Source organism: Choristoneura fumiferana, chromosome 26, assembly GCF_025370935.1.
Source record: "Choristoneura fumiferana chromosome 26, NRCan_CFum_1, whole genome shotgun sequence".
Lineage (NCBI taxonomy): Eukaryota > Metazoa > Arthropoda > Insecta > Lepidoptera > Tortricidae > Choristoneura > Choristoneura fumiferana.
Window position 1 is genome coordinate 1861139 of NC_133497.1, and position 15249 is coordinate 1876387.

A 15249-nucleotide genomic window follows, 5' to 3' on the forward strand; every position below is an offset into this window, starting at 1 on the left:
CAGACGATCCTGGTTGCAGCACCAGGCGATGTTTATCAATATAACGCATTGTCATTGAAATTTAACAATCATGTAAAGTCTTTTTGCGTGTGCCATCAACTTTTGAGGAGTTCCCTTCTACGGAGACGATCCTCGCCAGGATGAGCAGGATGTCACTGCTAAATAATTGTTACCAGATTTACATCAGTTTGCCAAATCTCCAGTCCCCAGTTTTATTGGTTTAGCTTATGCGTTTTCTGATTCAGTTGGTAAGTAAGTATATAAAATCCTCTTTAATAGTTTTATCCCGTGGGATATTCGGAAATCTTTGAAACAGTTTTTAACTACCTGCATGCCAAATTTTTTAGCTGTTAGTATTACCTACTTGCAAACCAAGTTTGAAGTTTCTAATAATTATAGTTACTGAAATAGGGCCATTTCCAAGTGAAGGTATAAATCCCGTTTATTCCCTATCCCGTGGGAATTTCGAAAAATCCTTTCTTAGTGCACGTCTACACCTATTAAGGAACATAATTATATTCCAAATTTCAAGTTTCTAGACCCAGCGGTTTGGGCTGTGCGTTGATCTATAAGTCAGTCAGTCGGTCAGTCAGTCAGTCAGTCAGTTTTTTCTTTTATATATATAGATATACCACCTAATGCTGCAGCCAGGTTCGTCTCCTGATGACGGAACTCCTCAAAGGCTGATAGCATAGATACGAAATTTTACATGTACGTTCAACGAGCTGACACAATTACTTTGCCCACCCGCGACCTTTATGATTAGTTTAATTAGTTTACTTTGACATAATTTAGAGACTATATACATCTCTGAATTATTTAGATTAGGAATTTTATTATTAACATAGGGACTTTATACATCCCCTTGCTGTATAATAATTTTATTATTAACTCAGGGACTTTATACATCCCCTTGCTATGTTTAAGGCTGTATATTGTTAAGCTTATGGATTTTAAACTTTTCTATTTTTAGTTTAAATTCTAGTCACAGGCTCGCGACGTCGAAGTTCCCAAAGACGATCCCATAGAGCTTATGGGAACGGAAGCAATACCATGCCCTCGGTACCGCTCTGTTTTCAGAGCATGACATGAGTGCGTGTGAGCTAACTTTGGGGGCGGCAGACGTGAACTTGCCTTCGAAATCCAAAAGCTTAATGGTTACTTGACCTGAAATGTATATTTCAAAACTAAATTATTGTTATTATTATTTTAAAATTTATGACGGTGGAAGCATTCTACACTTTCACTGAAAGTAGATATAGTTTAGATATAGTTAGTGTTTAGTATTGTAACTAAGGGACCCCATACATCCCTGTATTTTTATTATTTTTTTTGTAATCCGGTATCTAATTGAAATTCTATCTGTTTACCCTCAACACTTAGGTTTAATAAGTGTGGTGGCACTTTACTTACATTAACTGCATACATTTGATACTCATTGATTTTTTGTTCACATGGAATATCTTCTTTTTCCTGGGTCATATCTGCTTTGTCCTCTTCGTCTGTTGTTAAACAATTAATTTTACCTGTTCTTTTCTTGGGACAGACTTTAAAAATGTGACCTTGTTGTCCACACTCCGAACAAAACTTCTTCTGTAGCCGGCACTCGGAACGAATATGATTATCATTCCCACAACAGTAGCAAATTATCTGTCTAGGCGTTTTGGATTTCCCTGTAAATGTTCTATTTTTCATTGTATTACTTCTGCCACCATCTCGCTGGTTATAAAACATCTCAGCTGTTTCTGGTCCTCCTTTTAAACTTGTTTCCCTCAAGGCTGCTTCAACTGTCCTGGCTAATGTTATAATTTCTTCCAAAGTTTTATTGGTGTCTGCTTTGAGCAATTCAAATTTCACTATTTTTGAATAAACACCATCAACTAATTTTTCTTTGATTTGATCTTCTGTGTCTTTGAAACCACATTTCCCTGCCAATTTTCTTAACTCCAGGACATATTCTTCAATTTTTTCGTTTTGTAACTGGTTCCGACTACGAAATGTGGCGCGTTCTAAAACTTCTGATTGTTTTTGGACATATTTTCTCTTTAATATTTCTGACAATTCACTATAAGACAAACTAGCGGGTTTTCTAGGTGTACATAAACATGTTATTGTTTCAAAAACTTGTGGTGTTAGTTTCGTGAGCAGCAATGGAACTTTTTTATCTTCCGAAATATCGTTAAATGTTATGCAGCACTCGAACTGTTGTTCAAAACACTCCCATTTATTTCCATCAAAGGGCTGCAAATTAATGTTTGCCATCGTAATTTTTCTCACTTCAGTTTTGTTTTCTAGTTGATTTTTGCAGTGTTTAATCAGCAACTTTCGCAATTCCTCCACTGTTTTTTTCTCTTCAAATGGATTTTTTTGTTTACTAATATGATCTTGTAGTTGTAGTTTCGATAATTTGTAAATCCAGCTAGTTTTTGTACTTATTACGCTGTCATTTGATTTATCACTTTCTGACGATGTTGAAAGGTTATCTTCTGCATGATGCATTTAATTTAATTATTTTAGTTATTAATTTGTAAGCACTTTCACTTGTTTCGAAGCACCGAACGAACCCGCAACGCTACATAAGCTTTGCTTTCGCCATATTGGATCGGATGCGTCGCGCGTGGCTCTTATTGTTTACCGCGTCGACGTATTTGCACTTTTTACACTTAATTTTGTGTAATTGTTTATTGACTTCACGCACGGAGTTTTTTCCCTCGTCGCCAACTTGTAATATATTAAATTAAACGTCGCAATTAATTATGGACTTTATTTCCTTAGGACACAATTACAAAGCACGTATATAAACCGCCATCTTCCAAGAGAGAGCGAGAGAGCATCGGGAGAGAGCGGAACAGCAAACATAAGTCCTACTACACCCTATCACAGGTATGATATAGGTATATCAATGATCAGGCCTCACTTATAATTAAAAAAATATATATTTAAGGACAGTCAATATTTAGAAATTATTACTAAAAATTCATGGACTGAGTCACCAACTAAGAAGTTCTGCGTAGTTAAGATAACACGTTGCACCTATAGTTAAACCTAATATAATGTAGGTACAGGTTAATTAAGACTAAAATAAAAAATATTGTTTACAAAATATACGTAACATACATGCATACATACATACTTACATACATACGCTTGAAAAACATAACCCTCCTTCGGGCAGTCGGGTAAAAAGTTAACATTTCAGGAAAATGAGTAGAAATACGAAAAAAAAATTTTTTTGTTGTTTCCCATAATACCTAAGTAAATCAGCTGATTGGGCTTTTTGAATGGGAAGACGAAAAACATTTTTAATTTTAAGATACATTCACCCCTTAATTAAATAGTGTCGGGTAACAATTTATACAACTTCAGTGTATATATCACAAAGATAAACATTAAATAATATAGAACTAGGTTATGTATGAACTAAAATAATTTCCTTGCTCACCCGCGACCTTTAAGGTCGCGGGTGAGCAAGGAAATTATTTTAGTTCATTGATCCCAAGCAGCACGACAGGCTGTATAGAAGCTGTATTTTAGTTTTATTGTATTCCACAGGCTATATAATGCGGCTGTACAAGGGCTGTATAAGCGCTTATACAACCTCTATAAGTAAAAATTGGGCCCCTTGTTATACAGCCTTATGCGTTATTATAGCTGTATAGTTGCTGTATAGCTAAAAAATAGGCTGTACTATAGCTGTAGAAGAGCTGTAGTATGATGTTGAAGAAAACCATAGGCATATAGTTATTCTCTTATAAGTTTCTTAAAAAGATAATAGTTCTTCATTGGTTTTTTATGAGAATTACAATGTGAAATTTATGAAAACAACCGCTTTATTCTTTTTAGTTATGATAATGGTGGGCCGCCAATTTACTGTGAAGTTATAAGTCAAGAATAAATGTTGGACTTTAGGTAGTGATAATTGTAGATTCAACGTGCCGATTTATTTTTACTGGGAAATAGTGCATAGTTTTGTGGAAAAATATTCACGCGCCCGCGAAATACTGAAGAATTCACGAGGAATATTACCAAAACAAGTAAGTAAGTTTATGGTTTTGAGGTTAGAATCATAAGATTGTTAAATAATACTGTACAACAGGTATCAGGTATCACAGGTATTTTAATAATTTGTTTTTCTGTATCGCTTACTATGTCTGGTGTACAATAAAGAGTCTTTGTATTGTATTGTATTGTATTGTATCACTTATGATTTATTTATCTGAAAATCATAACTATAACTTCAGCAATACTCAAAATAATGTAAGAAGTCATATTTTCTTTTATTGTTATTTGTTCGAAAATGGCAACAGATTTTATACAGCGTAAAAGATATCTGGAGAGTTTTATAGATTCCGTGGTTTTACTACGCACTTTCTGGATTCCATTACACAGCTTTTACCCTTTAATAGCCGTTATAATATAATATTTTTATTATACAGAAACAAGTATAAAGTGATACCATTTTATAACTTATAGCTGTAGTAAGTAAGTGATCACATGCAAAATACAGCCTCTATGCAGCTTGAAGGATAACATTAGATTGAAGTGTCAAAAAATGCATAGGGTTTTAAAGTGGAGTTCAAATATTCTGTTTTAAAGCTTTAAGTTTACACGGAGTATTTTATAAAAAACTTAGTACAGCTTTAGCTGTATAATAACGGTTTAATCACTTTTATAAGTAAACAATCTTTTCTTGACACCTTTATGGATCACCAGTAGAACTCTAAGTTCTAATAGTGCTGTATATTTGATGTCGGCAACGCTTGCGTGCTGCTTATATGGACCTCCGCAAAGTAACGCCTGATTCAATAAATTAACTAGGTTATGTGTATATAATAATTACGTTAGATACTTAAATAAATTAAGTTATTAAAATTTATCATCATTTAATGATGATAACAGTAAAATTCAATTTATTAAAATCTCAACCACGGGGAATTTGATTCTTGTGTACACGGCAACACAGAATGGCGTTTAGGGTTAATGTTATTTTATTTTGGAATTTCGAAGTTATAGGATATTTACTGTGATCCCAGTGTCCTTCTTATTTCTTGTAGTATTATTTTTACAGTTTCACTGCGCAAACTGGCATTTTACTTCGGTTAATGACCAAAATTTAACAAAACATTCGGTACATGCACCTTACGCACAGTTTGCAACGCGACTGACTCGCCTCGGGCTCGGGTACGCCGAATTCGGCGTACTATTTGTTGCCGCATTTGACAAGTTCGCCGGCGGTATCTAGTCGAGCGAGCGCGCGAGACCAATCATTCATCTAAGATTCTATTTTTAATATCAGTCCTCAATCTTCTTTTGTTTTCGAGTAATTTATTTCTTTCTTTCTTATTCCTGCTGGCTCGTGCTGAGGCACCGACTTCAAAGTGCTAGAAAAAAAAATTCATGGCTTTTTGTAGACGGTTTAATTTTTTGTTATACCAAGTTATAATAATTAAAAATATTAATGATAATAGCAGAGCAGGCAGCGGTGTGTTGGATGGAAGTGAACCTGGCCGGAAATCGGTTTGTTTGAAATGTATATTTCAGACATAGTCAAAATACCACAAACGGGACTTATCACGCTAACACACACGAGTAATATTTACCTGTACCCTTAGTGTAAGTTTTCGGTTGTAAAATACGTCTCGATCGCGTTCGCGTTAAAATCTCAATTTGCATGGAAACACGGACAGCGCCTCTAGCGGCAAGTTTGCGCAACAACTTTTGTGCGTGTAGGTTTGCTACGTAACGTGTTTGTTTGTTATTTTATCACGTCTAAACCGCTGAACCGATTTAGATAAAATTGGGTGTATAGATAGTTTGAGTCCCGGGGAAGGATGTAGGATAGTTTTATCCGAAAAATGGCATAGTTCCCGCGGGATAGCGATAAACGAATTCTACGCAGACGGAGACGCGGGCAACAGGCAGTGGTTTTGTGGTTTTAATATTATTTATCTTAGGTAAGATACTGTACCCCTTTAAATGGGTGTTTATCCTCCCATTGCAGAAATGAAACGAGGGAATACACACCCCCTGATCGTGCTCGTCGTGTCGCACCAGATGGTTGTCCGTACTTGGCACCCGGTCGTACTACAGAACCTACCGGCATTAAATCCTGGGATAGTAAGTATAATTATGTATTCTTAGATTTTTTAGTAGCATTATTGATCTAATGACTGGTAGATGAACTGATTTGTGGTGTGCAATAATAGTAGATTGTACAACAAGAGCATAAAACGAGCGATTTTACCCGAGACGTAAATATTGCCACCCGAGCCGGTACGGCGATGATAGACACTTCGATGGGAAAATGGGTTTAATGCTCGAGTTTTAAGCAGAGTTTCCACCAATAATGTGCGAGGATGTGTTGCGAGGGCACAGCACATCTCTGGTGGAAACAGCTGAGCGGAGATTACATCAGTCATTTTATAAAGTTATTCAACATAGTTATTGTATAGTTATTATATTTATAGGAACTAAAGGTATCCAATAAAGCAAAGAAATAGAGTTTAATACTTGTTCACAATGTTATTTTGTTCCTGTAAATACATATTTGGATTTTGCATAGAGCTTGGCACTCATTTAGATCTCCATTCTTTTTGCGGCGAAGCCCGCAGCCAAGCATAATTTTTGTATTGAACTTGGCTCTCCTTTTTTAAATTTATGTTTTTGGTGGGATATCATTACTTTTTGTAAAGAAAACTAGGAAGGTATTGAGATTTAATGTTTTTTCTTGCGTTTCCGCTGCGTGGTTTTCTTTTTTATGCTATTGTCTATTACATGTGAATCTTACTCCTACGGTCCTACCTAATAAATTAAATGACAAACTAACCTAAAAGAGCTATAAACAAATGAGGTTTTGAAAGAAACAATTTACGTACCTAAGTAATATTAAATAACTCACAAATGCCGTTAAAGTACAATACTAAAAAACCGGCCAAGAGCGTGTCGGACAAATAGAGTTCCGTAGCCATTACGAAAAAAATAAGTAATATTTTAATTAGGATTTCATATTTTATACGGAATCTTCTATGTTTAGGTATATTTTATATCTTAGGCTGCTATTTACTCATAAACTACTAATAATTCTCAAGCAAACTTAGCCGTTATAGTTTTCCTTAAAATTTTGATATGCTTACTACCATCCTGAATTTTTTCAGATTTTTCCACTTACCGGTTTAGATTTTAGGGGGGGGGGACACTCGATTTTAATGAAAATTTGTATTTTAAAGTTGCATATTTGGCAAACAAATCACTGAATCGAAAAGTCGACTGGGGTTGGATGAGAAAAAAAAAACACCCCCAATTTTCGTTTATTAGTCTATTATATTCGTATTTTTTTTTTTTTAATTTTAATTGTACCATTTTGTCGGCATACTTTACCTATATATCCGTGCAAAATAACAGCTTCCTAGCATTGATAGTCCCTGAGCAAAGCCGCGGACGGACAGACAGACAGACAGACATGGCGAAACTATAAGGGTTCCGTTTTTGCCATTTTGGCTCCGGAACCCTAAAAAGGAATAATTTATATCTGGACTATTCCAGCTATAACTCAAATAAATTTAGTCGAATGACGCAGCATAAAACGCAATCTAATGTGGGTTTCCGCTCGACAACCGGGCATAACGAGGACGCAGGCGCGAGTGAGCGCCGCTAAGAGCATACTTTGGTTCGTTCGTATTTTAAGTCGTATAGCGCTAGTGAGCCGCGCGGGCACCGGGCGGCGCGCGCGCGCCTCTAGTTGGACCTCGCTTGCCCCCGCGTACCTACAAGTGCAAGGCGCGAGCGAGTTCAACCAGCATTCTTAATTAGTCAATACATAAATATATCCGTAGCAATAAGACATCGCTATTGCCTTGGCCTTGGTATACATAACATTGGACCTTTCTTAAGGTATAAAGAGTTCAAGCTAACAAATTTACCTTAAAATATTATTATTATTTTCAAAAGAAATCAGAGAAACGAACCTTGGGCACTGAGCTTTGTTATTAACCCCCGACGCAAAAAGAGGGGTGGTATAAGTTTGACCGCTATGTGTGTCTGTGTGTCTGTATGTCTGTGTGTCTGTCTGTGGCAACGTAGCTCTTAAGCGGGTGGACCGATTTGAATGCGGTTTTTTTTGTTTAAAAGCAGGTTTTCTAGCAATGGTTCTTAGACATGATTTATCAAAATCGGTTCAGCCGTTTTCAGATCATCAGCTCTTTTGTTCGCTGCGGTAGGAATCTTAGACTCCTGCTGGGATCTGCGTATTGGGTATTCACTTTATTTTATAACATTTGTAACACCCATGAACGCTATATTATGGAATGCTTGGCCTGATGCTGCATCCAGGATATACAAAACACTAGTAGGTACACTCTTTAAAAAATAATAGCACATTTGTAGTGTTTGGATTTGTTTTGATCAGTATTTGATTCTACATACAATGCAATGCTGGCAACAGTATGAGCTGATGCTGCAGCCAGGATATCCAGCACACTACACTATTTAAAAAATAATAGCACATATGCCGTGTTTGGATTCTTTTTGATCAGTATTTGATTCTACATACAATGGAATGGTGGCAACACGACGAGCTGATACTGCAGCCAGGATATCCAGCACACCAGTATACTCTTGAAAAAATAATAGCAGATATGTCGTGTTTGATTCCTTTTGATCAGTATTTGATTCTACATACAATGGAATGGTTACAACACGATGAGCTGATGCTACATCCAGGATATCCAACACACTGGCACATTTTTAAAAATAATATAAGTAACAAAGTTTAAAAAACATGAAATAAAGTACTTAAATTAAAAAACCTTCAACACAAAAAACGCCAGTAAAAATATAAAAAAAAACGCCCAAGAGAAAACCGCTGACAAAAAAACGCCGCCAAAGAAGACAACTCAAAAGTAAATATAATTATGCACTTCCTAACTAACTGTTGGCATCTGCGAAGTATTCGTTTATCACTATCCCGCGGGGACTGCAGATTTCCCGCAAAATTAGCCTAAGTTAATTTAGCATAAGTACTTTACCTACCTATTAATATTTTTTTTTATCTTAGCGTAGTCGGTGTCGGGGGACCGCTAAGGTTAGATAATACTTTAAAAATACAACAAATGTACTTTAGTTTCCTGTTAACCTTAGCGGCCCCCCGACACCAGCTACGTTAAAATAAAAAATATTACTAGGTAATGCTAATTTAACTTAGGCTAATTTTCCGGGAAATCTGCATAGTCCCCGCGGGATAGTGATAAATGAATTCTTCGCAGGTGAAGTCGCTGCCAACAGCTAGGTAGTGCATAATTATTTTTTACTTTTTAGTTGTCTTTTTTGGCGGCGTTTTTCAGTCAGCGGTTTTCTTTCAGGCGTTTTTTTTTTATATTTTTGCTGGCGTTTTTTGTGTAGGGGTTTTTTATTTTTTTAATTTAAGTACTTTTTTTAGTGAGCCGTGGACTATTAAATCACTACCATGCAGGTATAAGCCAACCGACACGCTAAATTGTAACCAAATCGCTACCGCTTATAATTTTGTACCATTCGTCAGAGCGTGACCGTGACGCTGATTGGCTGGGGCGACGGTGGACCGACCGCGTCGCTACAACATAAGTTTGCTGCTGTCAAATGACGTCAGTATAGTGTTTTCTCACTGGAACTAGAACTGAGTGAGTGAGACAACGCTAAACGCGAGACAGTTGACAGCGGCAAACTTATAGCGAACGGGTTGTATAAAGTATTTATTTTTTCATTGAATCTTATGTATGTACGACTACTTCACTTTTATACTGTTACTGGTTTAGGCACGAAGAACGTTTGTGGTTATAGTATGACAATCATTTAATTCATCGTTGACAAAGAAGCAGGATGAACATAAATGTAATAAAACAATAAATACCTAAATCGGTATTCGTAAGCGGAGCCTGTTTATGTGTTGCTCGGGAGCGCTTTTATGTAGATTTACTTCTGTTCTGTGTATAATTATGAGGTGCCGCGCGTCGCCGGAAACACACCGTTGGCCGGTTGTTTAGCGCGTATTACAAGTTTTTTGTACGGGGACTCCACTTATTATTTGACTTAACTTTATTTATATACTTCTATTATATAGCAAATATAATAATACATATAATGGGATAGTTTCAAATATCTGCTTGTAACGGTTTCATCGCTACATTTTTTTTGTATGGGGACCCCCCCTGTTTTTTAACTTTTTTTTATTTTTATAATTACCGAGCTGGATTTCAAATTTCATCCTTCTGTCAGTCAGTCAGTCAGTGCTAAAATTTACGACTTTTTGACCTTTATATCTTTAGAACCGTTTGAGCTAGCTTCATGAAATTTGGGCTTCTAGATGTCCTTATGGATATAATAAAACACACGTAGTTTTAATGTGTTTACTTTAAAGAGGTTTTGAGTCATAGAAGCGTCAAAAGTGGCTCCAAGTGGTTCGTGTAATATTACACTCGGCGCTGGCTAGCCAGTTCCTTTGCTTGAACTTGGCTTGGCACGCTGCCGCGTGTCTAGATAATAATAAATATAAATATTTACAGCACAATGCGATCCTCAGATTTATAAACATTGCAGATTAATAATTTTCAGAATCCCAGGATTAGATTAATGGTGGGAATAATAGTTAAATTGACTCTACCTAATATCGACCATATCGTTAGTTAACACTAGTTATGAATAGACATCGGTATCATATCACCGTTTGATTTTCATGGCAGAGTATGGTTTGCAGCAAAAAAAAAAAATACTTCTGAAATCACGTAATTGTATTTGTCTCCAGAGTGTTTGGAGTACCAGATGCGGGTGATATACCCGTGCGAGGAGAGTAAGACCCTCATGGGAGACAAGGTCCGCCGCGACTACTGCAGGCACAACGCTGGCGAGCTGATCGCTGGTGGCACCGACGCGAAACTTGACGAGTTTCCTCATATGGTGATTATTACTTAAATATTATTATGCATTTAATATATTACAATATCTTTAAAGTTAATTAACTACAACAATCCTGTCAATCTTTCAAAGGTTAACTGGAAGAGTTCCCTTTAAGGGACAAGTTCGCTTTTGAACATCTTCTTATCCTGTTTTCTGTTAATTGCATGTGTTTTTAAGTACAATAAAGAGTTTTACAATACAATACATTCACATAGGGTCTCCGGTATAAATATATCTACTTGCTTATTTGCTGTTCCAGGTCCTGCTAGGTTATGGCAGTAACATCAGCTCAGCTACGTGGAGCACCTGTGCGGGGACCCTGATCAGCGACCGATTCATCCTCACAGCTGCATGGTGCACAGAAACAGAAAGGTGAGTGTTCAGTCTGTGGCATGGTAAACTTAACAAATCTGACAAATCCTCATACATCTCTCATACACCAGATGATCGAAGCCCAATGGTTAGAGTACCTTACTACGAAGCTTAAGGTTCCGGGTTCGATCCCCGGTCGGGGCAGATATTTGTATGAAAAAAAAAACGAATGTTTAGTTACATGAATGTTTATAAATTTTATGTTATATATTTTGCTATTTTTTTTTAAACTGTGCCTGATTCAGTCCATCCGTTTGGGAGCTGCGATATACTCGTATATAGATAGCCTTTGATTGTGTACAAGGCCGTTCATGTATTAAGCTGAAATGTTCGGGTTTTTCGGGGGGCCCGACAAGCTCCGTCCAGATTTCTACCACCATTTTTAGGGTTCCGGAGCCAAAATAGAAAAAACGGAACCCTTATAGTTTCGCCATGTCTGTCTGTCTGTCTGTCTGTCCGCGGCTTTGCTCAGGGATATATTAGTAATTTATGCCGACGAAATGGTACAAGTACAAATTAAAAAAAAATTTTTTTTAGGGTAACTCCCATAGTTGTAAAGTGGGGGTGATTTTTTTTTCTCATCTAACCCTATAGTGTGAGATATCGTTGGGTAGGTCTTTTAAAACCTTTAGGGGTTTGCTGAGACGATTTTTCGATTCAATGAGATGTTTGCGAGATATTCAACTTTAAAGTGCAAATTTTCATTAAAATAGAGCGCCCCCCCCCTCTAAAACCTAAAGCGGTGGGTGGAAAAAAATTAAAAAATTCAGGATGGTTGTTAGTATATCAAATTTTCAAGGTAAACTATAACGGCTAAAGGGTGTCCGACACGTGGCCGTTTTTTTTTTGGAATTTCGATTAATCCTGCAAAATGTTGACTTTATCTATAAAATCTGTGCTATTACTGTTGTAATATTTTTACTATAAATCTTTCAGAATACCGAATAATATGCAGTATAAAGCTTGATACTGCAATCATTTAATCGTGTTTGCAGAGTAAAATACGGTATGGTCATCATATTTGCTGCGTTTTAGTTAGAATGTAGCATTCGTTTGAAGTGCTACGGGTTTTTTTACTGCTTATTGCAAGAAAGTTTAACGTTAAAATGTATAAAATGACTGAGTCAAAATTGCATTCTCTGCAATATTTTGTAACTGGTATCATTAGGCACCATCATTATGATGAAATAAAACCAGTTGTATAGTTTTTGTTTTGTATAATAATGAAATTATTTGGATCTGAACTTGGCAAAACCCCCGCGACATTTTCATTTCAAAATATAATATCTTAAAAACGGCTGAAACGATTTTGATGAAACAAGTCTAGGAACCATCGCTAGAAAACCTGCTTTCAAATAAAAAAAACAACATTTAAATAGGTTTAACCGTTTAAGAGCTACAGTGCCTCAGATAGACGCACAGACACGGACACACAGATACACAGACACACATAGCGGTCAACATTAATGGCCGCTTGCACCATATCATAAAATTGAAGACCTTTGATATAATTTTCGACCGTACATAAGAGTATGTCTATCGGAGCGTCTGGCCAATAGAAATTAAGTTTGTCTTCAATATTGTGATAATATATTATTATTAATCTGATAGACTTAGGTATGTACGGTGGTACGGTATATCACGGTCTTCAATTTTATGATATGCAATGGAGTGTACGGTTAGTGAAACCAGGGTTAAGGGGCTTGGCTTTTCCTTGGATCTGATAACTTTTTACAGCGAAAGCGTAAATATTGCCGTTTGGGAAGTATACAACATTAATATAACTTTACTACTTTCAAAGCAACCCTACACCCCCTTAAAAGGGGTTGGAGAATAAAAGTTATGTATTTTATTAATTATTCCGTTCTTTGTACCTATCTAAATCATACACTTTCATACAGAATTTAAGCTTTCTAAGACATGTTATTTTACTACTTCTGTATACAGACTTGCACCCCCTGTATAGGGGTGGGAGGGAAAAGTTTCAGATTTCTTAATTTTTTTTATTCTTTGCATGTAAATACTAGACTTCATTGACATTGGGAAGTACCCTAGATTTTGACGAGTGTCAAATTGACGTATTTGATATAAGGGCGCTCGTCGAAGTACCTCTGTCCATAAATATACAATCCAGCCATTAGTTAAACCAGACGAGTATATGAAAATAAACCCTTGTGCGTATTATTGTAGTTAAACGCTGTGACGATTCGTTTAGTTTAAATTGATTATACGCATTGCTCAAATTAAGCTTAGTATACTGCAAACCCCCGCCTAATTACGAAAACACCTCTTCAATTCTAGGTAAAGGGCACGAGTGTTATCTTTTTAAGGTCTTTATTTAAGGTACAAGAAAAATCGCCGGCAATTTTCAATTTTCCGTTTTCCTTTAGCACTGGTACTATAGGTGTGGCATACTCGGAAAAATTAAATGGCACTAAAATACCGAATTTAACTAAGTAGTCTGTCTATCTCTGCACTAACTTTTTCTTTTAAAGCAAAAGGTACCTGTCGTGACTTAAAAAACTTAGGCTTGGCGTCGGCGTTGAGATTTCGTTCCACTTCGAATTTAATAAAACAACCTAATTCATCTTTCCAAATGTCTGGATATTTATTTAAAAGATCTCGGATCTCTGTTACATTTTTACCGACAGACGTGATTTTATGGTTGGCGGAAGATATATATAACTTAAATTTGGTCATAAAATCACGTCCTAATAGAGGGGGGGCACCGTTAAACAATGACATTAAATCTCATTATTTCTGTTAGATTTTTATAGGAAACTTTAGCTTCAAACTAGTGATTTGGTGGCCAGTATAAAAACACATCTTTAAATCACTTTTAATCAGGGCAAATGAATAAAAATTTTGTTTATACATAACCTCGGACATAACCGAGACGCCAGAACCAGTATATTTTTATTTTATTTTATTCGACTGGATGGGAAACGAGCAAGTGGGTCTCCTGATGGTAAGAGATCACCACTGCCCATAGACACTCGCAACACCAGGGGGATTGCAGATGCGTTGCCAACCTAGAGGCCTAAGATGGGATACCTCAAGTGCCAGTAATTTCACCGGCTGTCTTACTCTCCACGCCGAAACACAACAGTGCAAGCACTGCTGCTTCACGGCAGGATTAGCGAGCAAGATAGTGGTAGCAATCCGGGCGGACCTTGCACAAGGTCCTACCACCTGCTCACGGCAGGATTAGCGAGCAAGATGTTGGTAGCAATCCGGGCGGACCTTGCACAAGGTCCTACCACCTGCAAGATTCTCTCATCTCATCTAATTCCATAGAGGCATCTATGCCGTTAATATCTACCGATAATTTAAAATGTTAACAATTTAAAAGCTTGTAATAAAAATGGAATAAAAAAAAATTACAAGCATTACCTATATTTATTGGCAGTGTAATGTAACTATGATATCTTCAACCGATTGAACTGAAATTTAATACGCATGTCTAAATCCGATGACAATGCAATATTATTATGACATGGAGTTGATCTGATGATAAAGCTAGCGGTGACCATAGGAACTCTGATAAACAACACGACCGCATCGAGTTTGAACTCGTTTGATTCATCTTGACGAGTACTTTGGTAACCAGAGGGCATAAAGTACCTACAGTCAGCAAAAAAAAAACTTATATAAGAAGAATTATAAGATTTTTTTTTAATGAACTGTTTACGAAACCCTTCATGTACGAGTCTGACTCGCACTTGACCATTTTTAATCCTCGACGCAAACAGAGGGGTGTTGTAAGTTTGACCGCTATGTGTGTCTGTGTGTCTGTCTGTGGCACCGTAGCTCTTAAACGGGTGGACCGTTTTAAATGCAGTTTGTTTTTATTTGAAAGCAGGGTTTCCAGCAATGGATCTTAGACATGATTTATCAAAATCGGTTTAGCCGTTTCAAAGATTATCAGCTCTTTTGTTCGCGGCAGTAGGA

The 15249-nt window shown here is 36.6% G+C and overlaps 2 protein-coding genes across 4 annotated transcripts in view; both read left to right on the plus strand.

Moving 5' to 3' along the window:
* Nucleotides 1-15249, plus strand: part of LOC141443002 (prostasin-like) — an 84863-nt gene that overhangs the window by 23225 nt on the left and 46389 nt on the right. The gene's annotated exons all lie outside the window — the stretch shown is intronic.
* Nucleotides 2775-11289, plus strand: LOC141443012 (CLIP domain-containing serine protease B9-like; the record flags this gene model as incomplete). Its single annotated transcript, XM_074108230.1, is given in 4 exon segments — nt 2775-2883; nt 6002-6117; nt 10775-10926; nt 11186-11289. Coding segments are annotated over 2 exon segments (239 nt in total), but the record flags the coding sequence as incomplete, so codon positions are not given.